Source organism: Mytilus trossulus, chromosome 3, assembly GCF_036588685.1.
Source record: "Mytilus trossulus isolate FHL-02 chromosome 3, PNRI_Mtr1.1.1.hap1, whole genome shotgun sequence".
In the NCBI taxonomy this organism is placed as follows: domain Eukaryota; kingdom Metazoa; phylum Mollusca; class Bivalvia; order Mytilida; family Mytilidae; genus Mytilus; species Mytilus trossulus.
Genome location: NC_086375.1, coordinates 62,639,019 through 62,666,515, shown reverse-complemented (window position 1 = coordinate 62,666,515; position 27,497 = coordinate 62,639,019). Strand labels below are relative to the sequence as shown.

The window sequence follows — 27,497 nt, the reverse complement described above, 5'->3', positions numbered from 1 at the left end:
ACGTTGTGGCTCTGGACAATCTTTAGAGATATGCCCATATGCTTGGCAATTGAAACATTTTTTGCCATGTGGCTGACCTTCATACCTAGTGGATATTTGTTGCCCTTTTATATAGATTTTTTTGGGTATATCCTCTTTTATACTGTTTGCGACCACAGTAACGACCCCACTAGATATATCAGGGAAATCTTTATAGTTGTTGTATTTTATTTCCCCTATATCTACATACTTCTGCATTTTATTTCTGATATACTCTGGCTTTAATTCGTATGGTATACCAAACAAAGTAATGTCAATGGTTTTTTTTTTGTTTTCCCATTGTAAGGGTTCTGCTTGTTCTATATTAAAGGGAACATATTGAACCTCTAATTTATCTCTAAAGGCATCTTGGAATATGTCCTTTGAATGTTCATCTCTGAAGGAGGCTGAGAACTTGTTTATACCCGTGGATTGAAAGTATCCTATAAGGGCTGATATATCGAGATTTATCTCACTGTTGATGTAATGTAGCATTTCTGCCGATGAGATTTTAGGTGTTTCGATATCTGATTGTATTAACAGGGTACAGGGCCTTGGGATCATTTTCCCTATTTTAATCCCTTCTTCGCCATCTGAGGCGGCTCTTGAATATATCACATTCATATTTGTTTTATTTTGTTATAATGGAACAAATGTTAAACATATATGGATAATAGAAAGGTGTGATGGGGAAAGGAGAAAGTAGTGCTGGTGCAAGTAGGTTGCGTATACTTAAGTCAGTAATTTGCTTTATTTCTCTTTCCCGCCTTTTTCTTTGTGAAACGTCAATTTTCGTTGATCACTCAAAACAGTTTATATTTACACACATGAAGAACAAAAACACAGACGGCACAAACATATATACAGTTTTTCACAACAATCAATACATTCTCTGATTCGACATTTTATTATCTAATCCAAGCCTGACATGTTTAACTATTTGTGGTGTTAGATAGATTTATTTTGTATATGATGATAATTATATGTTGCAGATTTATAGCTATATTGTTGTATGGTTCATTTACCATCATTGTTAATGAATATCTATCCAATATGTTTGTTCTTGTAAATTTACTATTTACCTAGATATTCTGTAGCGCTTTTAGAATTATTGTTTGACATTTAGAAGTATTTTTCTTATCTTGTTCCAATATTAATGTGCCCTAACCTTAAATTCCATGATTTCACCACTTGTTACAGGATACATTTCCCACAGTTCCTTTAAAAAGGGTAAGTCACTAAGCTTTGTACTATTGCAATGCTTGGTATGGTCACATTGCAGTACCTAGATGACAAACTGTCTATGCTGCATTCCAGATATCGACAGGATATCTGATAAATTTTATTCTCAATTCTTCAAGCTAGGATATGCATGTTTAAAAACTGTAGCTAAGCTTACATTGAAGACTGGATTCACTGGAAAAACTGTATTTGTATGCATTTTCTTTTTTTCTTCTCATCAACAAAATTTTATACATATATAGTTACTTCGTGTTCTGACTCCCATTTTAAAACAATCATAATTTTGTTGTTCCATTTGTTGGGTTTTTATACGACCGCAAAATTTGAAAAAATTTTCGTCGTATATTGCTATCACATTGGCGTCGTTGTCGTTCGAATACTTTTAGTTTTCGAACTCTAACTTTAGTAAAAGTGAATAGAAATCTATGAAATTTTAACACAAGGTTTATGACCACAAAAGGAAGGTTGGTATTGATTTTGGGAGTTTTGGTCCCAACATTTTTAGGAATTAGGGGCCAAAAAGGGCCCAAATAAGCATTTTCTTGGTTTTCGCACTATAATTTTAGTTTAAGTTAATAGAAATCTATGAAATTTTGACACATGGTTTATGACCACATAAGAAAGGTTGGGATTGATTTTGGGAGTTTTGGTTTCAACTGTTTAGGAATTGGGGGCCAAAAAAGGGCCAAAATAAGCATTATTCTTGGTTTTCGCACAATAACTTTAGTTTAAGTAAAAAGAAATCAATGAAATTTAAACACAATGTTTATGACCACAAAAGGAAGGTTTGTATTGATTTTGGGAGTTAAGGTCCCAACAGTTTAAGAATTAGGGGCCAAAAAGGGACCCAAATAAGAATTTTTCTTGGTTTTCGCACCATAATGTTAGTATAATTAAATAGAAATCTATGAAATTTAAACACAAGGTTTATGACCATAAAAGGAAGGTTGGTATAGAGTTTGGGAGTTTTGGTCCCAACAGAATAAGGGGCCCAAAGGGGCCAAAATTAAACTTTGTTTGATTTCATCAAAATTGAATAATTGGGGTTCTTTGATATGCCGAATCTAACTGTGTATGTAGATTCTTAACTTTTGGTCCCGTTTTCAAATTGGTCTACATTAAGGTCCAAAGGGTCCAAAATTAAACTTAGTTTGATATTGACAAAAAAGGAATCGGTTGGGTTTTTTGATATGCTGAATCTAAAAATGTACTTAGATTCTTGATTATTGGCCCAGTTTTCAAGTTGGTCCAAATGGGGGTCCAAAATTAAACTTTGTTTGATTTCATCAAAAATTGAATAAATGGGGTTCTTTGATATGCCAAATCTTACTGTGTATGTAGATTCTTCATTTTTGGTCCTGTTTTCAAATTGGTCTACATTAAAGTCCAAAGGGTCCAAAATTAAATTAGTTTGATTTTAACAAAAATTGAAATCTTGGGGTTCTTTGATATGCTGAATCCAAACATGTACTTAGATTTTTGATTATGGGCCCAGTTTTCAAGTTAGTCCAAATCAGGATCTAAAATTATTATATTAAGTATTGTGCAATAGCAAGTCTTTTCAATTGCACAGTATTGTGCAATGGCAAGAAATATCTAATTGCACAATATTGTGAAATAGCAAATTTTTTTTTAATAAGAGTTATCTTTCTTTGTCCAGAATAGTAAGCAAGAAATATCTAATTGCACAATATTGTGCAATAGCAAGATTTTTTTTTAATTGGAGTTATCTTTCTTTGTCTAGAATCAACTTAAATCTTTGTTATATACAGTATACAATGTATATTCACTTTTTACTACCAACTGATAAATTAAATTAATCTTTACCATTCAGTGATAACAAGCAGTTTTTTTACATCTTAATATTTTATGATGTATTTAAATTAGAAGTTATTGTTGCAAACATCATTAGAAATTTTAATTGAGATTAGTTTTGGAATAAGGGAAAGGGGGATGTGATTAAAAAAATTGGGTTCAATTTTTCTCATTTGAAATTTCATAAATAAAAAGAAAATTTCTTCAAACATTTTTTTGAGAGGATTAATATTCAACAGCATAGTGAATTGCTCTAAGAGAAAAAAAATATTTTAAGTTCATTAGAACACATTCATTCTGTGTCAGAAACCTATGCTGTGTCAACTATTTAATCACAATCCAAATTTAGAGCTGAATCCAGCTTGAATGTTGTGTCCATACTTGCCCCAACCGTTCAGGGTTCAACCTCTGCGGTCGTATAAAGCTACGCCCTGCAGAGCATCTGTTTTTTTATGAAAAAGTACATACTTGAGAATATATGAAAGTTTGAAATATAGTAAAATCTAATGAAATCTGGTGGATCTTTGTCTCATTAGCAATCATACCACAATTCCTTACTTTGAATATTGCAGATAATAAAGAAATAAGTAGAAATACAGTACTCATCTAGATCTCATTCTGTTATCATTTGTCCTCATCATCGTTTCTGTGTCTGTGTAACAGATTGCTCTAGTGCTAGGCTATTTTTCATTCTGATCTTATCTCCAAATTCTTCTTCCTATGTTCATATCTATAAATTTCACCAGTAGCTCTGGATTTGCTCTTCTGTACCGGTAATCACCTATGCCTCCATCTTTCAATCATTTACAGCATCATAAAATCTGAATTTTCTGGATAAAAACTAGCAAAAATGTATAGGAGATCATTGAAGAATTTTAAAAACACTCTATTTTTTCCTGAGTTTATTTATGTACACTGAACCAACCATACAAATAAAAGTTCTTGAGAGTTACTTAGTTCAATTTTCACACCAATAAGCTATTGGATCATTGTTTTGAAAACAATCCATTGTAGATCGCTTACATGCAAGATAGTGAAGTATATTCCATTGATTTGTTTATTTAGAGTGTAATCAACACATGTAAAACTTATCTAAGCTGGCAGTTTGTCTATACATTTCTTTGTAACAAAAATAGTCTTGTGAACATGGTCCATAGAAGAAAAATTGTCTCAAAAATCACTATGAGGCTTCTGTAACCAATCATAGTTCAGGATTTCTAATTACTCAAATCATAAAACATCTTACATGGTTCAAGTATATGATTTTCATACTACTGTGGATTCATTATTATTCGTTGGATACCAATTTTCAGATGAACCACGAAATTAAATGTACAACGAATAACAAATTTTCTATAGCTTTGTCTGCAGACTTTGGCAAAACCATGAAATCAAATATCCACGAACATGCAAGTTTTCCTCAATCCACGAAAATTGATACCCACGAAAATAAATGAATCAACAGTACATATATAAATATAACATCATAGACACCTAAAATCTTAGAATAAGATAAACATTGGCTTTTCCTGATTGATGGCCGAAAGACAGATTATTTCTATAGGGACCAGAAAAGTCCCAGATATATTGGACCTATATTGAACCAAGATTCAAGGCTGCTTTAAGAAAAGATACTGTTCTTTGATACAAGTTGCAGACTTACATGTTATCTTCATCATCAAACTAAGTAAAAACAGTTTATTATTTTAGGTTGAACAAAATTTTGTGACAGTGTTAGACATTGATGCTGACACCAGTGTTCTACAGAATTTAAACAAGTACATTCTTCTGGCTTTGTTTGAATGTAAGTATTTTTAGCTCACCTGGCCCAAAGGGCCAAGTAAGCTTTTCTCATCACTTTGCGTCTGGCGTCGTCCGTCAGCGTCCATCGTCCGTCATCGTTAACTTTTACAAAAATTTTCTCCTCTGAAACTACTGGGCCAAATTAAATCAAACTCGGCCTAAATCATCATTTGGGTATCTAGTTGAAAATTTGTGTCCCGTGACCTGGTCGACCAACCAAGATGGCCGCCATGGCTAAAAATAGAACATAGGGGTAAAATGCATTTTTTTGGCTTATAACTAAAAAACCAAAGCATTTAGAGCAAATCTGACATTGGGTTAATTTGTTTATCTGGTCAAGATCTATCTACACTGAAAATTTCAGATGAATCTAACAACCAGTTGTTGGGTTACTGCCACTAAATTGGTAATTTTAAGGAAATTTTGCTGTTTTTGGTTATTATCTTGAATAATATTATAGATAGAGATAAATTGAAAACAGCAATAATGTTCAGCAAAGTAAGATCTACATATAAGTCAACACGACCAAAATGACCAGATGACCCCTTTAGGAGTTATTGCCCTTTATAGTCAATTTTTTACCATTTTTCGTAAATCTTAGTAATCTTTTACAAAAATCTTCTCCTCTGAAACTACTGGGCCAAATTTAACCATACTTAGCCACAATCATCATTGGGGTATCTAGTTTAAAAATTGTGTCCGGTGACTTGGTCAATTATTCAAGATGGACGCCACAGCTTAAAATAGAACATAGGGGTAAAACGCAGTTTTTGGCTTATAAATCAAAAACCAAAGCATCAGGAGCAAATCTGAAAAGGGTAAAACTATTTATCAGGTCAAAATCTATCTGCCCTAAAAATTTCAGATGAATCGAAACAAACAGTTGTTGGGTTGCTGCCCCTGAATTGGTAATTTTAAATAAATTTTGCTGTTTTTGGTTATTATCTTGAATAATATTATAGATAGAGATAAACAGTAAACAGCAATAATGTTTAGCAAAGTAAGATTTACAAATAAGTCAACACGACCAATTTGGTCAGTTGACCACTTTAGGAGTTACTGCCCTTTATAGTCAATTTTCAACATTTTTCATAAATTTTTGTAGATTTTTTTGAAAATATTTTCCACCGAAATTACTGGGCCAAGTTCATTATATATAGAGATAATTGTAGCATGAAGAATTTTCAGTAAAGTTAGATCTACAAACACATCACCATCATCAAAACACAATTTTGTTATGAATTTATCTGTGTCCATTGTTTAATATGCACATAGACCAAGGTGAGCGACACAGGCTCTTGAGAGCCTCTAGTTTAATAAAGAATATAAATTCATATATTGACAACTTTTGAACAACAATAAACATTGGAAGAAAATCTCAAGACTTACACAATATGATACATAAATACAATAACAGGAATTACCAAATACATTAGTACAAAAGATCTACAACTTTGCAAACTTATCATATGTTTTTATGAAATTTTATTGTTTACTTATATAATGTTTCTTTTGCAGCACAAGAACCACAGAAAGGTAGAATGCTTCAAGAACAACTGCAGAAAAACTTGAAACTGACATTAGACTGGAATAGACAGGATCTAGCATTATCACAGATATTCCAGAAGTATGACTGGGTTAGGATAAAGGTAAACCTCACATTCATACATTGTTATAGTATAACTAGGTTAGGATGAAGGTAATCTTGAACTTTAAACTTGTGTCATATTGTTCTAATTCAATAAAATTAAGCTCAATTTTTAACACCATTTTCATTTTCTTTTTTTTCTATTAAAAGTAAAAAAATGCAAAATCAGTAACTTCTACTCTAAAAAAAATTGTTTATAACCTTTTAACCGTTAGTGTCATATATAATACAATATAAAAGCTTATAATTTTAGGTTGAACAAAATTTAATAAGATATAAAAGCTTTTAAAATTTTTTAAGGATGTTATTTACTTTTTGTCGGATTTTCAGAATTCTCTGGTTTTATCCATGTAGTATTAGCACTCATACCACATCTTCTAATATCTAACACTATTAATTTTTTTTTTTTTAAATATCTATGTTTTAAGACGAATATGAGGTTGAAATATGATTATTTTTATTGAAAAAAAATGATTTATCAATGTTGATAGTTTAATGCAATGTTTTGTTAAAGCAATGAATTATTTTATGAACAGATTTCCAATAATTTGTTGGACTTAGCCATGATGAAGAAGGACAGACACAAGTTTGTAGAGTTATTCTTAGACAGGGATGCGATAGAAGTGCACAAATATTTCAGCCATAAAAAGTTTCTGTATCTTATAAACCACTTTGAGGATCCTGAATTCTTCCGCACCATTTGCCTCGGAGAAATGTTGGGTTATTCACCAGTAGGTATCTTTACAATACATCAATAAACGCTTTAATATTATATAAAATTATTTTTCATACTAGCTGTTACCTGCACAGGTAACGATTACCAGATAGATTGACCAATATGCTATTTTAACATGGGTATTATAAACTTGTTGATTGTGGATCCTGCCTTAAATCAGGACTGAATTTCTTTTTTACTACAATTATCTGATCCACTTTTTAGCTCACTTGGCCAAAAGCTTTTCCCATCACTATTCGTCCATCGTCTGTCGTCGTCCGGCGTCGTTAACTTTTACAAAAATCTTCTCCTCTGAAACTACTGGGTCAAATAAATCCAAACTTGGCCACAATCATCATTAGGGTATCTAGTTTAAAAAATGTGTCCGGTGACCCGGCCAACCATTCAAGATGGCCGCCATGGCTAAAAATAGAACATAGGGGTAAAATGCAGTTTTTAGCTTATAACTAAAATCAAAGCATTTAGACAAAATCTGACATGGATTGAAATTGTTAACAGGTCAACATCTATCTGCCCTGAAATTTTCAGATGAATTGGACAACCCATTGTTAGGTTGCTGCCCCTAAATTGGTAATTTTACGGATTTTTTTTTGCTTTTGGGTATTATCTTGAATATATAATATAGATAGAGATAAACTGTAAACAGCAATAATGTTCAGAAAAGTAAGATTTACAAATAAGTCAACACGACTGAAATGGTCAGTTGACCCATTTAGGAGTTATTGCCCTTTATAGTCATTTTTTTTACCATTTTTCGTAAATCTTAGTAATCTTTTACAAAAATCTTCTCCTCTGAAACTACTGGGCAAAATTAATTCAAACTTAGCCACAATCATCTTTGGGGTATGTAGTTTAAAAAATGTGTCTGGTGACCCGGCCATCCAACCAAGATGGTTCCCATTGCTAAAAATAGAATATTGGGGTAAAATGCAGTTTTTGGTTTATAACTCAAAAACCAAAGCATTTAGAGCAAATCTGACATGGGGGTGAAATTGTTTATCAGGTCAAGATCTATCTGCCCTGAAATTGTCAGATGAATCGGACAACCTGTTGTTGGGTTGCTGCCCCTGAATTGGTAATTTTAAGGAAATTTTGCTGTTTTTGGTTATTATCTTGAATATTATTACAGATAGAGATAAACTGTAAAAGAGCAATAATGTTCAGCAAAGTAGGATTTACAAATAAGTCAACATGACAGAAATGGTCAGTTGACCCCTTAAGGAGTAACTGCCCTTTATAGTCAATTTTTAACCATTTTTGTAAATCTTAGTAATCTTTTACAAAAATCTTCTCCTCTGAAACTACTGGGCTAAATTAATTCAAACTTGGCCACAATCATCTTTGGTGTATGTCGTTTGAAAAATGTGTCTGGTGACCTGGCCATCTAACCAAGATGGCCGCCATGGCTAAAAATAGAGCATAGGGGTTAAATGGAGTTTTTGGCTTATAACTCAAAAACCAAAGCATTTAGAGCAAATCTGACATGGGGGTAAAATTGTTTATCAGGTCAAGATCTATCTGCCCAGAAATGAATGGAACAACCCTTTGTTGGGTTGCTGCCCCTGAATTGGTAATTTTAAGGAAATTTTGCTGTTTTTGGTTATTATCTTGAATATTATTATAGATAGAGATAAACAGTAAACAGCAATAATGTTCAGCAAGTAAGATTTACAAATAAGTCAACCAGACCAAAATGGTCAATTGATACCTAAGGAGTTATTGTCCTTTATAGTAAATTTTTAACAATTTTCATAAAATTGTAAATTTTTACTAACATTTTCCAAAGAAACTACTGGGCCAAGTTTATTATAGATAGAGATAATTGTAAGCAGAAAGAATGCTCAGTTAAGTAAGATGTACAAACACATCACCATCACCAAAACACAATTTTGTCATGAATCCATCTGCTTCCTTTGTTTAATATTCACATAGACCAAGGTGAGCGACACAGGCTCTTTAGAGCCTCTAGTTATTTAATGTGAGAAAAAGTTACTGTTGATTTTTTTTTAATTTTGTAAAATTTTACAAGTGAATCTGATTCAAAACAATCTTGCTTAGTATGAAAAAGTTGCTGCTAATGTTGCTTATAATACTGGTGCATATTTTTTCAGGTCAGGGATTAAGGCTACTGTGATCAACAAGGGTCCATTATTTTAGATGCTTAAACAAGTCAAACATCTAAAGTATAGCTTTTTGTCACTTAATGATTTTTTTTGGTTTAGATTTCAGACTATCCTGTTGGTAAAAGATTTGTATATGGATACAAATGTGGTATGAATAAACTATTGTATAAAGCAACATATCTGACTCAGCTAGCTTCATTTACTGATTTTGAAGAAATTGAGGCAATGGATGGCAATGTTTCAGCACCTGCTGTAGCTGAAAGAAAGGTTTGATCACACATATTTATAAGTATGATTGAGGGAAGTTATTTCAAATTCAAATTTAAAACTAACGTCATGTGTTATGATTGCCAATCAGACAACTATCCACCAGAGACCAAAGAAAACCGATGTAAACAACAGTCTATAGGTCAGTGTACAGACTTTGACAATGACCAAACCCTCAATGTATAGTTAGCTATAAAAGGCCATGTCATGATAAAATTAGAAACAATTTTAATGAAAAAAAAACCAAAAGCCTGAATTATGGCAAATCAATAAAAGAAAAATCAATATGGAATACAGTAATAAAGGACAACCACTGAATTATAGTATCATGACTTGGGACAGGCACTTACAGAATGTTAAGTGTTTGTGAGTGCTCAACCTTCCCTCTCAGACATTGGAACAACAGAAGAACAAACTGTTATCTGCTTTTTTTTTCAAATACAACTAGCTCTTTTGATTTAAAGGTTTACATAGCATCAAAATGGTGGAGACATATTGTAAGAAATAGTAAAATGAATTATTAAATTTTTTAGGCCTTCAATATCTTAGTTTATTGGGCAGCATTAAATTTTGATGCAGAGTTAACAAAGACATTGTGGAAGAAAACCGAGGAACCAATGGCAATGGCAATTATTGTCAGTATGATTTGGCATAGAATGGCAAAAAAATGGTGTCCTGATGTTGACTTAAAAAGGAGGCTTTTGGCATCTTCAAGGTAATTTTTTTATTTTTAACTCATTTTTGGCAGAAAAGGATATTCTTTTATCCAAGTCTCTTGATCTGTATATATTTTACAACGATTTTATAACACCACTTTAGGAATGGTACAATAGATCTTTCACCTCAACAATAAGTATGTCAGTTTGTGTAACAGATATTTTCTTCACTCTTTTTTTTTGGCTTCGGAACAGAAATAATTCATATTTGGTCAGCAGCAGTTGTTACAAATTTTATGTCTATTAACTTATGAAACTTTAAAAAAAGAAGAAGGAAATACTGGTGAAAATTAACTGTAAATTGTATACACTCAAAGATTGTCATTACAATCATTTCAAAATTACTTCTTTTTTTCAGAGAATTTGGCAAAATGGCAGTTCAGTTATTAGACTACAGTTACAAAGATTCTAACATAAACACAATAGCACTGTTGGATGAACGTCTAGAGGACTTCAATTTCAAGACTGTTATAGAACTTGCTCATATGTCAAAGAATAAGCATTTTATTGCCCACTATATCTGTCAGAAGTGGCTTAGACGAAGGTGGTTTGGAAACTTACTTATTAGAAAGTATGATTGGGGACCTGTTAAGATACCTAACTGGGTGAAGGTATGTAAAAGTGTAAATCATTAGCCTTATCTTGTCTGATGCACATTAATGAAGGCCATATCTCATACAAGTATTTACTCATTTATTGGTAAAGAGCCACCATGAGATCTTTAAACATTTGTTAGGTATTAAAATTAATTGTGCTGAGCAACTATGGTTTTCTTTAAATAAGCTCTTAATACAAGAAAAAAGAACTAACCACTTTTGCAATTATTCATAAGATTTTGCTTGTAATTATATTGTAGATTCCACTATAGATAAATATTATGCAACTCAATGTGGATTGTTTTAAAACAGCTTTTAGTCTTCTTAGTTTTTTTTCATGGTTAATTATTGATTTCAATCGAACAAATTGACAAACTTTGACACAGTTCCTCAAACATTTGGCAAGGTATGAGTAAAAATGTTAATGATACTGTATAGTCAGCTATAAAAGGTATGACAATGTAAAACAATTCAAACGAAAAAAATAACAGCCTTATTTATATAAAAAAAATGAACGAAAAACAAATATGTAACACATAAACAAACGACAACCACTGAATCACAGGCTCCTGAAGTCCTGTTTTAAATGTTTATCTTTGTCTTATTATAGATTTATTTGAGCTTGGTACTGATTTTCCCAATGTTTATCTGGATAGAGTATGATTTAGCTGATAAAAAAAGGAGGCAGGACAAAATAATGGATGGTGTGTATACAATTTTACCTTTCACTAATAAATCTAAAGAGTAATATTATTTATATATATGTATGTGTTTCCCTTTAAAGAACATTTGTCTCCTTATAGTACATATACATGTTAGTATGCATTACACATATAACATTTGTACATTATTTGTACTTAAATAGTAGTTTCTTGTGTATGTGGTTTCAGGAATTTTCTTTTAATCTGATAACTTGTTCAACATTTTTTTTGTCTCTAGTTACTTCAGTAATGTTCAATTTCAGGGCAAATATTTTAGCAAAGTAAAATTTTTAATATCATTTATTTCTAGAATTGTTTACTGAATACAACGCCATTATCAGAAAATAAAATAACTTTTGAGATTAGATTTCAGTACTATATACATGTATTATTTATAAATAGTATCCATTTTTATGGTATGATGATAGAACTTAAAGTTTTGGTGATTATATAAGTCTCTCGTCAGTCTTTCTTAGTAAATGGCATGCTACTGAAGTCTATCAAATCAGTATAAGATGTACATGTCCTTCTGAAAGCATTTATGAGATCATCACCTCATATCATTGGTTTTCTGAAGGGTATAGTAGTCAGCTTGTTTTAACAGTCTGTGCCATTAGTCACTTGTCTGATGCCCAAAACTAGTAAAAATGTATTGGACTAGTAAGTGTTGGCGAAACTTTGTTCAAGCACATGAGAAAATAGGTTTCAGGACTAGAAGTCAGAATATATTTTGGTGCAGACTATGTCTGTCCATGCATCAGTTTGTCTGCCACAAATCATTTCTGTTAGTTTACATTGAAACCTCTTGGAGTTGGGTTAATGAAACTTGGCATGGTTATTTATACCCTTCTAGAAAGTGTTTCTTTTTCAAGGAAGAAAACCTTTTAGTCAGAATTTACTTTCTTTTTACCTTTTTCACCATTATTTTATTAATCAACATTTTTGTGATTCTAAACTTTTTTAAGTAACTGGTTGTAATAGGTCAACTATACATGCTATTGAGAAATTGTGCAAGTGGGGCATCCATGTACTGTGGACACATTCTTGTTCTCCAAGTATTTTTAACAAAATGCATGCCACTAATACCATTACTTTAACCCAGTCACATGATGTGAATAGAATTTTTAAATGTGTAATTCTAAAGGTTTCTTTATGCAACTTCTGTTTTAATACATTTAACAGAATGAAGCACACTGATTTAGTTTACTGATATGACTAGTATTGATATAGCAAGCATGATATTGACAAATTAATTCAGATTTTTAAATTTGCAACAAAATGGATTTTTTGTATAAAAACATCAATAGACTAACAACCCAAGTACACAAATAAGCTAGAGACATTTAGAGTCAAAATATGGTCTTCAATAAAAGACAAATGTCCATACAAAATTTTAAGCTGAAAATCACTCAATCTCTTTTTTTGAATAAAAACACAACCAATCATAGATCTGCGTTCAACACCAAGTTAACCCTAAATGAGAAAAAAAATCATAACAAGTAAGCTAAAGCAACCCCTAAAGTCTTTCAAGTATACTGAGTTCAGGTAAGTATGTGTACTTTTGAAAAGTCTATGAAAACACTGATTTTACACTAATTTACATTCCATAAAAGGAAAAACAAGTAAGTAAAAATATATCAGCTTTTGCTTAAATAATATTGTAAGTCTTTCTAAATGTTTGATTTCCAATGTTGTAAAAAAGTTATAGATACATGTTGAATGCTGCAGTAAAGTTTTAACTGCTCACTGCATGTTTGAATGATCCACTGTATAAAAGAACTCTGTTTTTTAAGTTCAGAAACAACAATTTTACACCTTAGCTGTATTAGTTTGATATGTGAATTGCTTAGTATAATAATTAGCTAAGGCACATTTTCCGATTAAGTTTTATATTCAAGAGAAATGTTTTTTTCTAAAGTGCATACTAACAAAAGTACTTATTAACATTGCATATTTTATCAGAAATTTATTTGATAAATAATCAGAGCATAAGAAATTTACTTATTTGATCATCTTGAAAAGCCAAAGTTATTTAAGTTTATACATTCACTTCTGAGTTTGTATATTACAAACTGTAAGTTATAAGATCATCTAGATTTGATTAAAGATTCAATTTGGAAGCAAGTCAACATCTATGCCAAAGTAGGTCACTGTTTAATGGAGCCTTGTTAGGTTTTACATTTGGGTCCATACCATATCAACAGACAACTCTAAGTAAAAGGATAATCCGAACTTGTTTACATGATTTTTTAAGAGAAGGTCAGCATTTGGCAAAATTAGGTAACTTTATCCTTCATTTCACACCTAAAAGAGTTAAGTTTTACATTGGAATCCATATTTAATTAAAAAGTAATAATATCACCTACCGGTAAACTGGATTTTACCCCTAATAAAGAAGCATGTCTAGTATGGCAGAGATTAATTGTGAATGGGGAAGGAAATTAACAGCTCTCCAACCTCTAACACATCACAGCAGTTGTCATTAACATTTGTGTCCCTGTGACCTTTATGTTATGAATGAGTAACTTTGTTAGTGTTTTTGCATCTTGGTTCAGAACTCAAAAGAACGGTTGTGTTGAGAGAAATTATTGACATCATTTATCATCACGTATAGTAAAAACAATCCTTAAATATGAGTATCACCATGACATGTATTTTTATCTTTCAACAAATTTGGTTGGTTTATGGACATGGTGCATTACTTTAGGAGAATTATAAGTCATAAAATTCATACCAGTCTTATGTTCAGATGCTTGATAGATATGAACAAAGTCTCTATTGTTATGTCTATCAAATATTATGAATTTACATTAAGATTTAATGGTTGAAAGAAAGGAAATATCAAAGTTTGTTGTTCGAAAAGCAAAATCATTTTGTTTTATGGATATTTTTATGCTCCATTTATGGGCATAATGTTTTTTGGTCTGTGTTTCTGTTCATTTGTCCATCCGTCTGTTCGTTCGTTTGTCCATCTGTCTGTTCTGCTTCAGGTTAAAGTTTATGGTTAAGGTATTTTTTATGAAGTTTAAGTCCTATCAACTTGAAACTTAGTACACATGTTTCCTATGATTTAATCTTTCTAATTTCAATGCCAAATTAGAGTTTTTACCCCAATTTCATGGTCCACTGAACATAGAAAATGATAGTACGAGTGGGGCATACGTATACTATGGACACATTCTTGTTTTATTTGAAAACAATGAGCATCTGTAAGAACAACATGAATGTTTTTGAATGAGGTGTTATTTATATAAACAAAACTTTGGTAAGTTATTGAGATGGTTCTCATATACACTTGGTGGTTGCTAATACAAATCAATTTCTCATTTTTTTCTAACAAATTTAATGGTAATTATTGTTTTTTAAATTGAATCATTTTGAAAAATCTCACTTGGAATTTACTGTACATACATTTATCTTGCCATGGTAGTCTGCCATATCAATTCCATTATTTTTGTGTTTTCTTTATAAATGTTTAATTGCTTACATCAAATAATATGTAAAGAAAAGACAAGATGAGATACCAAAAATATGGGGGAAGGTACCAATAGGACACTGAACATTTCTTAGTTGATGAAAAACTGACAAAGTATGCAGGCAATTGAAAAAAGTTTTTAAAAATACAACCAAATCCATCAAACACTTCATAAAAAACTAAAGATTGAGCTACATGAATCTGAACAAATACAGGGCTGAACTAAAGTGCTCCAGAAGGGTAAACAGTTCCTGCTTCACATTAGCACCTGTTGTACTGCACTATTCTTTGATGACAAATATCTAACAGCATTACCAAATGACAGTGTTGATCTGAAAGCTCAAACTTATTGGTAGCTTTGGATATGTAGTTTTTTTTGGTCATTGTAATATATTTTTTTACTATGGATTCCCAAGCTAACATATTATGTGTTAGCAGTATCAAGTTTTTAGAGGGTTTATTTTTATTACAAGAGGTCTATATAATACAAATATACTTTGGATGCTGATGATAAAACATCACCAAAACTATTTTGTGATTTTGAATACGTTATAAAAGATATTTAAGGAATAACTGTAATATATTTTCTGTCTATGAAGAAATAGCATCAAACATGTTGTGCACACTAAATAACCAGCGTAGCTTTTTTAAAGTGTGAACAACATTTTTTATGTTATTTCGAATAGACACAAAATATTACAGTTATTTCTTACAATTTAGTTCTAAATTCCATTTTAAACGGGAGAAAAAGATGTAAAATCTTTGATGACGTCACAGTCACATGACTAAATTGTGTCTATGAGCTGATAAACAAAACAACGTCAGCCATTCAGAAGACATGTTACATCCAAAATTAAATTATTTATATATATTACAGATGATTATGATGAACAGACAGAGAAAGATGTACCATTAACTAACCACCATAGACCTGTATTTGTTGATGACTGGGTAAGATTCATACTAGTACAAAAATAAAGAAAAAGTAAATTTGTCAAAACAACATGAATAGCCCAGTCTAAAAAAGTTGAAAAATCTGCAATTTCAACAACACATGTGGACACATACATGATGGTAGTCTGGCATATCAAAAATCTGCTCAAAATCTTAAGACTTTGAAAAACTTCATATAACTGTGATTTTCAACAATTTATTAAAGCCTGTAATTTTGTCAAAAATGGAAAATAAAAACTGGAACTAAACCTATACTCGATGTCTAACTCGAACTTGATCTGTAACTCATCATTGTTAACTCACATACAAAAAATTAGCCCAATATCTGAAGACATTTAGAAAAAAAGCCTGTATAATGGTTTGTTGCAGAATGACAAAATGACATAATGACAATATGACAGAATGATGGAATGAGGTAATGACAGAATGACAAACAAGGGTAAAACTATATGGCCCCGACAACTTTGTTTGCGGGGCCATAGAAAGTATCTGACAATTGCAGCAACAAGCGGTGTTGAAAAAAATATTGCACAGATATTTTTTTTTTACAAATTTTTCATTTTTACCACCGGTTGAAAATAGAATGGTAAAATATAATTTCTTTCAGGTGTATTCATGGCAACAGTCTGCATTTATTTGTTATAAAATATTGCAAAAAGGGGGGGGGGGGTTCACATATTTCCCCAAAATTTGACCAAAAGTAGAATTTCAATTGCTTGAAGTCATACCTTTTCTGAAACTGTTAACATATATATTTCAACAAATCCATTGAAAATCATATGTCCATCATCTCATTTTTTGGTAAAATTGAGTCAAAAACTTTGTGTAGAAAAAACTGTTTGTAAACATTACATTGTTTATTGGACCGATGGCCGGTCTAGCTATGAAAATATGGAGAGTCAAACCGAAAACTGCCCATAAAACATGTACAGAATAATCTTATGTTCTTATAAACCATCTTTGAAGGCTAAATTAGTATTCAGCAGTTTAAAAATGAATTTTAATACACAATAATTTCCATATTTGAAAAATCTACCGGGGCCAAAATGTGAAGCTAAACTCTTAACTGTGTATTGCTACCTAATAGTAAGTAGAAGCATCATGGAATCAGGATGTGTCAAATACCAAAAACTGGTTTCTCTGACTTTCACCTTGACCCATGACCCTTGTAATAGTTATTCCAGTTCCAGCACATGGGTTTTTTAGAGACCTTAGATTAATCAAAGTAAGTGTGCATATGTGTAATGGGAAGGTGATTTGTCAGTCAGATTCTGAAATTGTGGCTTTAACCTTTAACATAAAATTAGTTGATTAACATTCAACATTGATTATATCAGAAAAATTATATTCCATCAGATAGTGAAACCTACAGAAACAGTTGCCTTTAAAATGAGAAGTGTTTGGCAGTATGGAAGAGAGAGACTGAAGGTTCCAATACATTTACAGTTTTATTATTTATGGAGTGCACCTATCACCAAGTTTTGGCTTAATCAGGTATTGATGTAGATAAATTATGGCACAGTGAATTGTAAAATCTGTGGTTTTAATTGATAATGGGAAATATTGAAATATTTATTGGGAATTATAATTGCAATCATTTCAGATATGGAGAAAATTGTTACAGTAATGAAAACTCAGATTTACAAAATCAATGGAGATTTTCCATCATAAAGTATTTGCATTACTTAAACACATTTGTGCCAGAAATCCAAGATTCGAAATAATGATGCAACCATTAGTTTAAGGATTTACAATTATATTGAAATTCAAATGATAGAGTTTTTCCATTGGAAGTGACATGCTCTGATAAAAAAGTACAAAATACTTCTGGTTTAAAAAAAAAAATCTTCAGTTGGAAACACATTTTAAGATAAATATAACAAATACACTAACAAGGCTATCTCAGAGGCATAGAAGAATGTGAAATGAAAGTACATATTCCAAATAAATTAAAAAATATTCTTATTCTTATTTAGTGCATTTGCACAATACATACATGTAGTAGAAAAAACCTTGCAAGGTGAAAACTCATAAATTTAAAAAAAAAAAACTGGTTAGATTTCTGTAAAATCACACTTTGTTTTAACAAATGTCCAAGACTGGTTAAAAAAAAAAGATGTTGTCCTCTCTCAAAATAAAAACTAAAACCATGTATATAGACATTTTCTCTTAGACAGGCAGATTTTTTCTGTGATATACAGTTTTCAGGGAAACATCTCACTTTTTGTTGTCTATTGATTTTTTTCTTGGACTTTTGATTAAACATGTTTAACCCCGCCAAATTATTTATGTATGTGCCTGTCCCAAGTGAGGAGCCTGTAATTCAGTGGTTGTCGTTTGTTTATGTGTTACATATTTGTTTTTCATTCATTTTTTTTACACAAATAAGGCCATTAGTTATCTCGTTTGAATTGTTTTACATTGTCATATCAGGGCCTTTTATAGCTGACTATGTGGTATGGGCTTTGCTCATTGTTGAAGGCCTTACGGTGACCTATAGTTGTTAATGTCTGTGTCATTTTGGTCTCTTGTGGACAGTTGTCTCATTGGCATTCATACCACATCTTCTTTTTTATAAAACATATTCAAGTATTTTTTCAAAATATATCATATATAAATGTACTGAAGGACGCCTCCGGGTGCGGGAATTTCTCGCTACATTGAAGACCTGTTGGTGACCTTCTGCTGTTGTTTTTTTATTTGGTTGGGTTGTTGTCTCTTTGACACATTCCCCATTTCCATTCTTAATTTTATTAACTTTCTGATTGCAGGTATTTTATATCATGTTCCTGATTTTATTCAGTTTGGCCACATTGTACCCATACTGTGGTGTATTTTCACTTGATATAGCTGTATTTACCTGGATTTTAATGATATGGGCAGAACTCGTAAGAACTACATTTGTTAAAAGAAAGGTAAGTAAACAAGAGGTAGTAATTAAGTCCTTTTTATTCCTCCTCTTGAATAAAAATGACACTGCAATATTGATATATCATATAACATGCTCTTTTAGTATTCCTGTATTAAATTTATTTGAATTTTATTTACTGTATTTGCTGTAAGAATAAGGAAGACTCAGCACAACAGCCTTTCTTTAAACAAATATTTGTCATAAGATGTCTGATATGAAAATATTATTTTATGTCAGTGAAGTATCTCATATGCAATTAACTGAAACTTCACTCTGGGGTCAAAAGTGTTTTATCTTTCGTAGAATTGTTCTGTCAAAGATATTTCTTGTGCAAATTGGATGAACTGTTTTGAAATCATTTTGGTACAATTTGTGATCATTTTATAATGTGTAAATAGTAATAATGTATGCATCTGGTACAGTCTTGAACTGGAATCTGATCTATCAGCTATAACTTGATGGGGAGTTAATTTAATGTGGACTGAATTTTTTTTTTAAATAGAAAAATTGATTTGATTGCCAATGTTTTTAATGAAATAATGTTATTTATCATTTCAGAAATACAAAGAGATGGATTTGTTCTGGACAGTATTTGAAATATTTGTGATGGCCTTTTTATTGATGGTCATTTTGACAGCAAGGATACCACAGTATTTCAAGCCATTCTTTACCTACCTGACCACTAAGTTTATAATGAGTTTAGGTCTGCTCTATTTCTACTACAGAGTGTTGGTTGTATTCTTACCTATCAGTTCAGTACTTGGACCTATGCTCATCAGCATTAAAAGAATGGTAAGAATGATGAAGTTTTATGGCTGTTTTGGAAAGACTATTTGTTGATGACCTAATGTCAAGTTAAAGTGATTGAATGTATTAGTCCTTACTGTGCTTATCCAGTGACCTTTGGGGTATCACATTAGCAAAGACCAAAACAGTTTACCAAATTGCAGTTAGGTTTCTACTCCAACTAACTGATCAACTGGTAAAATATTTTAGCAGATTGCTCAAGTGAAATGTTGTTAGTAAAAAGTGAGTGCTGTAAAATAAAAAAGTAAATACTTACCATCCAGAACCAGTTAGTTGATACCTTTGTCAATCATTTCTAACAAATATAATAGCTTACTATAGTATGAGTCACTGAATAAAAAGGTCTAATTTTGACATGGAAACTTCTATCATAAATAAATATTATAAATGAATAGTTCAAAACATTGTTTTGTAGGTGTATATTTTATAGCTTTGTCTTCTAAGACAAAGTTATTGTGCAATTGTGATTCAAATAATATTTTCTATACAAATTACTGATCTGCTGGCAATAAAGGGAAATAATTTACATGACTGATAATCAGCAAAATTTTGTTCTGTCTGACAAATATCAAATTTCCCCTTTTAATTTGTTTGTAACATTATTTCTATGATTTCAACTTCATACTAATTTGGCATTTCATTTTTTTTTTATTCTAGTCGTATTGATGAATCTTTTGTAGTCAAAATCATAAGCGTGGTATGTATCATTGATTAAATTTTTAGTGTACATTTGAACTCAATATAAATTATTTCCCTTTAATGCCAGCAGAACAGTAATTTGTATAGAAAATGTTATTCGAATCACAATTGCACTATAACTTTCATCTTAGAAGACAAAGCTATAAAATATACACCTACAAAACAATGTTTTGAACTATTCATTTATAATATTTATTTATGATAGAAGTTTCCATGTCAAAATTAGACCTTTTTATTCAGTGACTCATACTATAGTAAGCTATTATATTTGTTAGAAATGATTGACAAAGGTATCAACTAACTGGTTCTGGATGGTAAGTATTTACTTTTTATTTTACAGCACTCACTTCTTACTAACAACATTTCACTTGAGCAATCTGCTAAAATATTTTACCAGTTGATCAGTTAGTTGGAGTAGAAACCTAACTGCAATTTGGTAAACTGTTTTGGTCTTTGCTAATGTGATACCCCAAAGGTCACTGGATAAGCACTGTAAGAATATTAACCTTTGGGCATTATTTTTGGGTCTAAATATATGACACCTATGATTTTCTACCAGTACTTTTGCATTGTGAATAAATTTTCCCAATATCTAATTTGTGTACGCATAACAATTTTTGGGGATAAACTGTGAACAGTGAAGTTATTCCAAACTCTAAAAGTTTTTATGCCCCACCTAAGATATTAGAGGAGCATTATGTTTTCTGGGCTGTGTGTACATTCTTTCTGTCCTTCCGTCCATTCCTTTCTTCGTCCATTTGTCTTGCTCCAGGTTAAATTTTGGATCAAGATAGTTTTTGATGAAGTTGAAGTTCAATCAACTTGAAACTTGGTACACATGTTCACTATGATATTATCTTTCAAATTTTAATGCCAAATTATAGTTATGATACCAGTATCACGGTCCACTAAACATAGAAAATGATAGTAAGAGTGGGGCATCAATGTACTATGGACACATTCTTGTTTCTTTCTGAATTCTGAAAACAAAATTTGTAGAGAAATATTTGAAATCGTCTTAAATCAGGCTGTTGAAAAACATGTTTGATGTTACATTTCAGGTAAAACATGACTTTTTGACATGGTTTAGGATGTATTTGATCATTATGGTATCAGGTGCTATAACCATGCACGCAGTTCTGTATCCAAACTTTCCCTTGGAGCCTGAAGGAATAAGGGTGGCACTGTCTAGAGCTTTCTTTGCTATGTTTCTTACAAAAATAGATGATTTAGAAGGTAGGTTACTTATTACATTCCTTTATAATATTGCTGAAGGGTTATTGATCAAACAGTCACCTTGAAAGCATTTAAAAGTCAAAACCTTGTAATGATAATGAATTGCCTATAAGATAAGATAAGATAAGATATTTTATTTTCCAATTATGGGCCCCAAAGGGCATAAACATTACAACATCAATAATTTTTTTCATAATACAATACAAACAATGAGATAATAAAAAAAAAAAAAAAAGTTAAACGAGAACTATTTAAGTTCTTAAAGAATACGTAGATAAAGAATCTATAGTATGTTTTTTTTTTAATACTAATGCATTTTATTGCAAGTGTGGTTGATATAGATAACAAACAAGTAGCCCAAAGAGAAAAAAAGAAAAATAGATATCCACATATGTATAGTACACAAAAAGTTGGATCAATTAAATATATAATAATTAGCCAAAAAGAAAGTAGAAATTGAACATGTCCATGACTCATTCTGTGTCAGCAGCAAATAGGAAAGCATTATGGTTTCCTAAAGGCAGCTGACACCAGGGGGCGATACCTTATGGGCCATAGGCATGTAAAATGTGTGTAAATGTCTCTTTCCTACCTGTATCAAAAGCAAACAAGGAAGCATCATAGGTAACTTGAATGCAGTTGATACCAGGGGACGATGCCTCAAGGATATAAGAGAACATTTGAATAAATAATATATCTTAACAATTTTTTTTTTTCTTAATCGGCTAGTATGTCTGTGATATTCAGATGAATATAATTTTCTATGTCCAATCAAATGTATATACACACATAGATTTCCTTTAACTAATCTTCACCAAGGAAGATGTTTGTATATAAAATTACATATTATTTTAAGTAACTCAACATTTTCTACACTAAATAACCAGATAATTTTGCTTTGACTGTTCATATGATTAAAATAAGAATTATATTGTGCAATACTAGCTAACATACAATTTCTATCATCCTCAAATTTGTTACAATCAAATAGAAAATGAGCCTCATCTTCGACAGTATTGGAAGAACATTTATTACATATTCTGTTAATTCGGGGAATACCCTGATATCTACCTAATTCTATTTGTAATCTATGAGAAGATACACGTAATTTAGTAAATATATAAAAAGTGGCAAATTAAAGCTTTTAAAATATACATTCAATTCAGCATGAGTTTTTCCTTTCAAACTTAATGTTTTCATCTTTTCTACAGAAATAGTTTTATACAGGGGCAAATAAACTAAAGTAAAGTAGCTCAACTAAAACATATATTTTTTTGTTTTGTGACAGAATGTTTATTTTAAAATATTTATGAATTGTTTTATTATAGGTGCACCATGTTCCAAAATATATGAAAATACTACGGTTATTGGTCACTGTTATAGTAAGTTCTTATTTATATTTTAATGATAAAATGTACACTTCTGCGCTTGATGAGTTCATGTAAATTCACCAACAAAAAAACTGTATGATGTTGCTATTGATCCCATTTTTTAAATTTAGAACATTTTTGTATATGTTCTATTATATTACATCACATACCATCCATTTATTATCATGAAAAATGAGGGTGTCAACTAATATCTTGTCATGGAAATCTGTTAATAAAGGTTTAAGCTGTCTACAGTGCAGGAATAAATACTGCAATTTTTTATCAAACCAAATGATATCTGAATAAAAATAAAAAAGATATTGTATGATTGTCAATTAAACAATATTTCACCAGAGACCCAAATGCTGTTAAAGTTAAAAACTATAGATCACGAAATTGTACCTCTATTATAGTTCAAATGAATAAGGCAACTTTTATGATTGTGCTTGTCTTTTTATGTTTTTAGATAAAGATTCTGCATCACTGTGGACTAGGAAGCATTTCAACACCACTAATCTTGGTAAGTATTTGATTGTCATTTCTGTAAATAATTTGAGATGATATCATTTTAAGATTAATAAATGGAGGGATTTTTCTCTGTATATCAGGAAAAAAAACTGCAACTGAAACCCTATGGAAACCTAGCAAGTTTGCAATATGATAATCATCATCTTATCATGTATTTCTGAGTAAACAGAACAAAATGTACTAGAATATTATTTAGATCCTTCATTATAACTTCTTCTTTTAGACTATTTAACAAAATAGTGTTTTACTAAGTTTGCAATCATTCATTTATGGTATTTGTATGGTATATGATAGGGATTTTTAAGAAAAAAAGTGTCCCCAGCAATATGATATTTTAAAATAAGTGAATGTGCTAATGTAAGAGACCTTGAATTGTGAACTTCAAAAAAAGTTATAGTATTAATTATCACTCTCAGAATCAGAAATTAACAAATTAAAAAAACTGGAAAGTTTAATGACTAAGATTTGGTTTATTGAACATGTATTTGAGGTTAAGTTCAGATATTTTGATATGAAATTGTTTTGTAGCCTCAGCACCAGGAGATACTACACCAATAGAAAAGTGTCCATACAATAGTTTAGGAGGTTACCTGATAGTTATACAGTATCTACTTATTGTTAAATTGATAATGGTTACTTTACTGTATGCTTTGTTTAGGTAAGTTCAGCTGTTATATTAAATAAATTTTGTTATAAGTTAAAATTAGTTTATTATTAGACCTTTTCAACAAGTCTCAATACAGACAATTGACACTGACCTACAGTTTACAGGAGAAATAAAGGGCCTATCAAAGATAAAAATCATCCATGTATAACATGCATGTAACATTAACATAGTACTACATATTCGATTTTAATGATGTTATAAACAAAATAACGAATATTTTGCACATATCTTTTGTTGACTTTCTGTGTTTTTGTATTCTTTCATTTAGTACTTAATATCATATTAAGTTTTAAAAAGTATAAAGAATTTCACTTTAAAATCTTGAAAATAAAAGTCAATCTATTTACATTCAAAATTGTTGCATTTTCGTTTACTCTTGGCTTTCAAATAAATGTTTTTGAGTGTAACGAATGTAGGCACATCAGACTCTTTCAATTGTTACTTAAGTTTTAGTAATTCTATTTACATTTTCAGACACATTAATTATGAATAAAGCATTAATCAAAGCATGTAAAAATAATTAAATATGAGTTTATTTTTTTTTACAGCTCTACTAATTCTAAAGTACAAGGTGAATCAGAATCTATATATAAGTACCAGAAGTATAGTCTGATTATAGACTTTGAAGAGAAGCTAATCCTCCCTCCACCATTAAACATCATCAGCTATATCATAATGCTACTCCAGTGTATATTCAGCTCATGCAGGTATTGTTGGAGAAGATGCTGCAGGCGTTTATCTGATTGCTGCAAGAAAAAAAAGGAAACAGTAGTGAGTTAAAATTTATATTTAGTTTTACTCCTAGTGTATTTGATAAATGCAAAGAGAAAAAAATGATGTTACTCCCTTTTACATGGTAACTTTCAAATTAGTTAGGATTAAAATTATTATTAAAAAGTTGATAGTTTTAAGTAGAGAAAATTCAACTGTTTGTCAATTTTCAGAAAGAATCTGAAATCATGGCCTTTGGATCTTATATAATGTATGGTAGTTAAAATAATAATTGTAAGAAAAGAATTAATCCTATAGTCTAACATCTACTCAAATTGATATTTTAGGATGGAGCTAGTAAGATAAATATCATGATGACTCAGTATACAGAGAACTACAGTTATTGGGGGAACTTTGTCAAGAAATTGGAAACTGATGAAGAGCAGCTTCAAGCGGAAGATAACAGGGCTAATAAACAAAGTCAAATGTGAGTATTGTAGAAAGCAGTAGAGCTTATAAGCACAGTCAAATGTGAAAAAAAACAGTGGTGCTAAAGGTTTCAACAGTCTAAAAGAACATGAGCCAAACAATTTATAGCTGAATTACTCTGATGTCAATTTTAATATAAACAATAGCTCCTAACTCAAAGTCCTTTGTAAGCAGTCAGAAATTTACAAGTCTAAAAACAGAAGTCCTAAAAACAAAGTGAGATGTGAGTATTTTGATAAATAATACAGGATGACAAACAGAAAGATGTCGGTAGTAAGACAAAAAGTAGGGCTAAAGATCAATCAAACGTAAGTATTCAGAGAAAAAAATGTGTGCTTACAATGAATTAATGGCCTGAAACATACTCTGGTAATGTATTTTGAAATGATAGGGCTAAATTTGTATGTCCTGTCTATTAAGGATTTACTGGTAGATGGAAACAAACTTGAATATGATGTTTTGAAAAAATTTGGTACAAACAATACTATATTTAATTCTCAACTTACAAACTATTCATTTCTAGGTTAGAGAGTATAATGAGCCAGTTTTTACAAGAAAGAAAATTTGATGGTAAATTAGTAGAACAGATTTCTAATTTGGAACAGAATGTTACTAACTGTCAAATGGCACTTGAAGAACTAAGACACATGATTGAGAAAATCAGTAAGTTTATTTATCCCAGTATGTAGAAAATTCCTTCAGTTCATACTTTTTTTCTAAAACATTCTTGTGAATGGGTAAGTTATAAGTTCAGAATCTGATAAATGCTTGAAAACCTATTCATATATATCATGCTGTATTCTGGAAAACTAATATATATGTTAGGGCCATATGAGTATTTGGGATTTTGTTTGGTTATTATCAGGCCTGATGATATGAGTCTTTGGACCATATAGGTATTTTTACAAATATGCATTAGAACCGTTTCAATGATACAATAGATTTTTAATAAGGTCATACAATGACAAAATCACATAAAATAAACATTTGTTATTCTGATGACTGATTTATGTGGGTTGAAAAAATAACAAAGACAAAATAACGAAAATTAAAATTAACTTGCACGGTTTTTTAATTTGTTGGTTTACGGATTTTTCCCATAAAAAAGTCGGGTCGGTTGGTCGGAAAAAAAAGAAAAAAAAATCTTTCAAAACAGAAAAAATATGCAAAATAAACATATATTTCACCTTACTAACAAAATGTTTGTCTTATTTGCTGTTTTGTCATCATTTCTTAACATTTAGTTAGATGAAATATTATTGATCAGTGATCATGAACATCGCATGACATCGTTTAATAACTTCCTGTAAAAAAAGGGGGGGTTGCACGGGCATTTCACAAACAAGAAAAACAGATTCGCGTAGCTCTCAATCAATTCCGGAAAACTTGGTAAATAATGATCTTTAATCACCAAAATGGATAAAGAAAAAAATGTGAAAACGTCGTACAAAAAATAAGTTTCAACACACGAGTCGAAAAACGTAATAGACTCGTCCACTGGAAAAACGACAATATCGGGTTTATCAGTTGTCATGCAATCCTGTTTTTATCCCAATGATTGATATTTATGAAACAAGAAAATTTCAAATGATTTGTTAATATTCAGTACTTTAATTGATGTATTCCACCTGTCAACATTTGGACAAGTCTATTTCTCTGAGATGATGCATCTTACGGACTGATGAAAAATAAGGGAAACAAACTTATTTTGTAATAGGTTTTCAACACAGGTTTCGTTCTGCAAAATTATTTGCGCAAAAGACATTTCAAGGTCAGTTATAATTGATTTGTCTATATTTAGAAACGTAAATTGGAAGTTTTATTTTTCACAACAGAGTGTTATCAACTTTGTAAATGATTAATGCATTTCATTTTATGAAAAAAGAAAATTTTAATTATTTTTCAGGAATAATGCATTGATAAGGGTCGGCGGGAATAAAAAAGCATGAAAAGTCTATTTTATTTTTATTCTGAAAATCGGCAAA

The 27,497-nt window shown here is 30.7% G+C and overlaps 1 protein-coding gene across 3 annotated transcripts in view; it reads left to right on the top strand.

The window, feature by feature from the left end:
• LOC134712054 (transient receptor potential cation channel subfamily M member 1-like) overlaps window positions 1-27,497 on the top strand; it is a 57,286-nt gene that overhangs the window by 21,655 nt on the left and 8,134 nt on the right. For 2 of the 3 annotated variants that reach the window (XM_063573191.1, XM_063573192.1), the window contains exons 8-26: window positions 1,219-1,248; window positions 4,786-4,879; window positions 6,397-6,527; window positions 7,063-7,257; window positions 9,485-9,652; window positions 10,186-10,367; window positions 10,727-10,979; window positions 11,575-11,668; window positions 16,018-16,091; window positions 17,451-17,588; window positions 18,866-19,009; window positions 19,564-19,797; window positions 21,573-21,747; window positions 23,076-23,129; window positions 23,584-23,637; window positions 24,174-24,303; window positions 24,861-25,083; window positions 25,371-25,510; window positions 26,036-26,175. In XM_063573191.1, the coding sequence (XP_063429261.1) occupies window positions 1,219-1,248; window positions 4,786-4,879; window positions 6,397-6,527; window positions 7,063-7,257; window positions 9,485-9,652; window positions 10,186-10,367; window positions 10,727-10,979; window positions 11,575-11,668; window positions 16,018-16,091; window positions 17,451-17,588; window positions 18,866-19,009; window positions 19,564-19,797; window positions 21,573-21,747; window positions 23,076-23,129; window positions 23,584-23,637; window positions 24,174-24,303; window positions 24,861-25,083; window positions 25,371-25,510; window positions 26,036-26,175 (2,653 nt within the window). The remainder of the gene's footprint in view (window positions 1-1,218; window positions 1,249-4,785; window positions 4,880-6,396; window positions 6,528-7,062; window positions 7,258-9,484; window positions 9,653-10,185; window positions 10,368-10,726; window positions 10,980-11,574; window positions 11,669-16,017; window positions 16,092-17,450; window positions 17,589-18,865; window positions 19,010-19,563; window positions 19,798-21,572; window positions 21,748-23,075; window positions 23,130-23,583; window positions 23,638-24,173; window positions 24,304-24,860; window positions 25,084-25,370; window positions 25,511-26,035; window positions 26,176-27,497) is intronic. The other variant, XM_063573193.1, reaches the window with a different exon arrangement.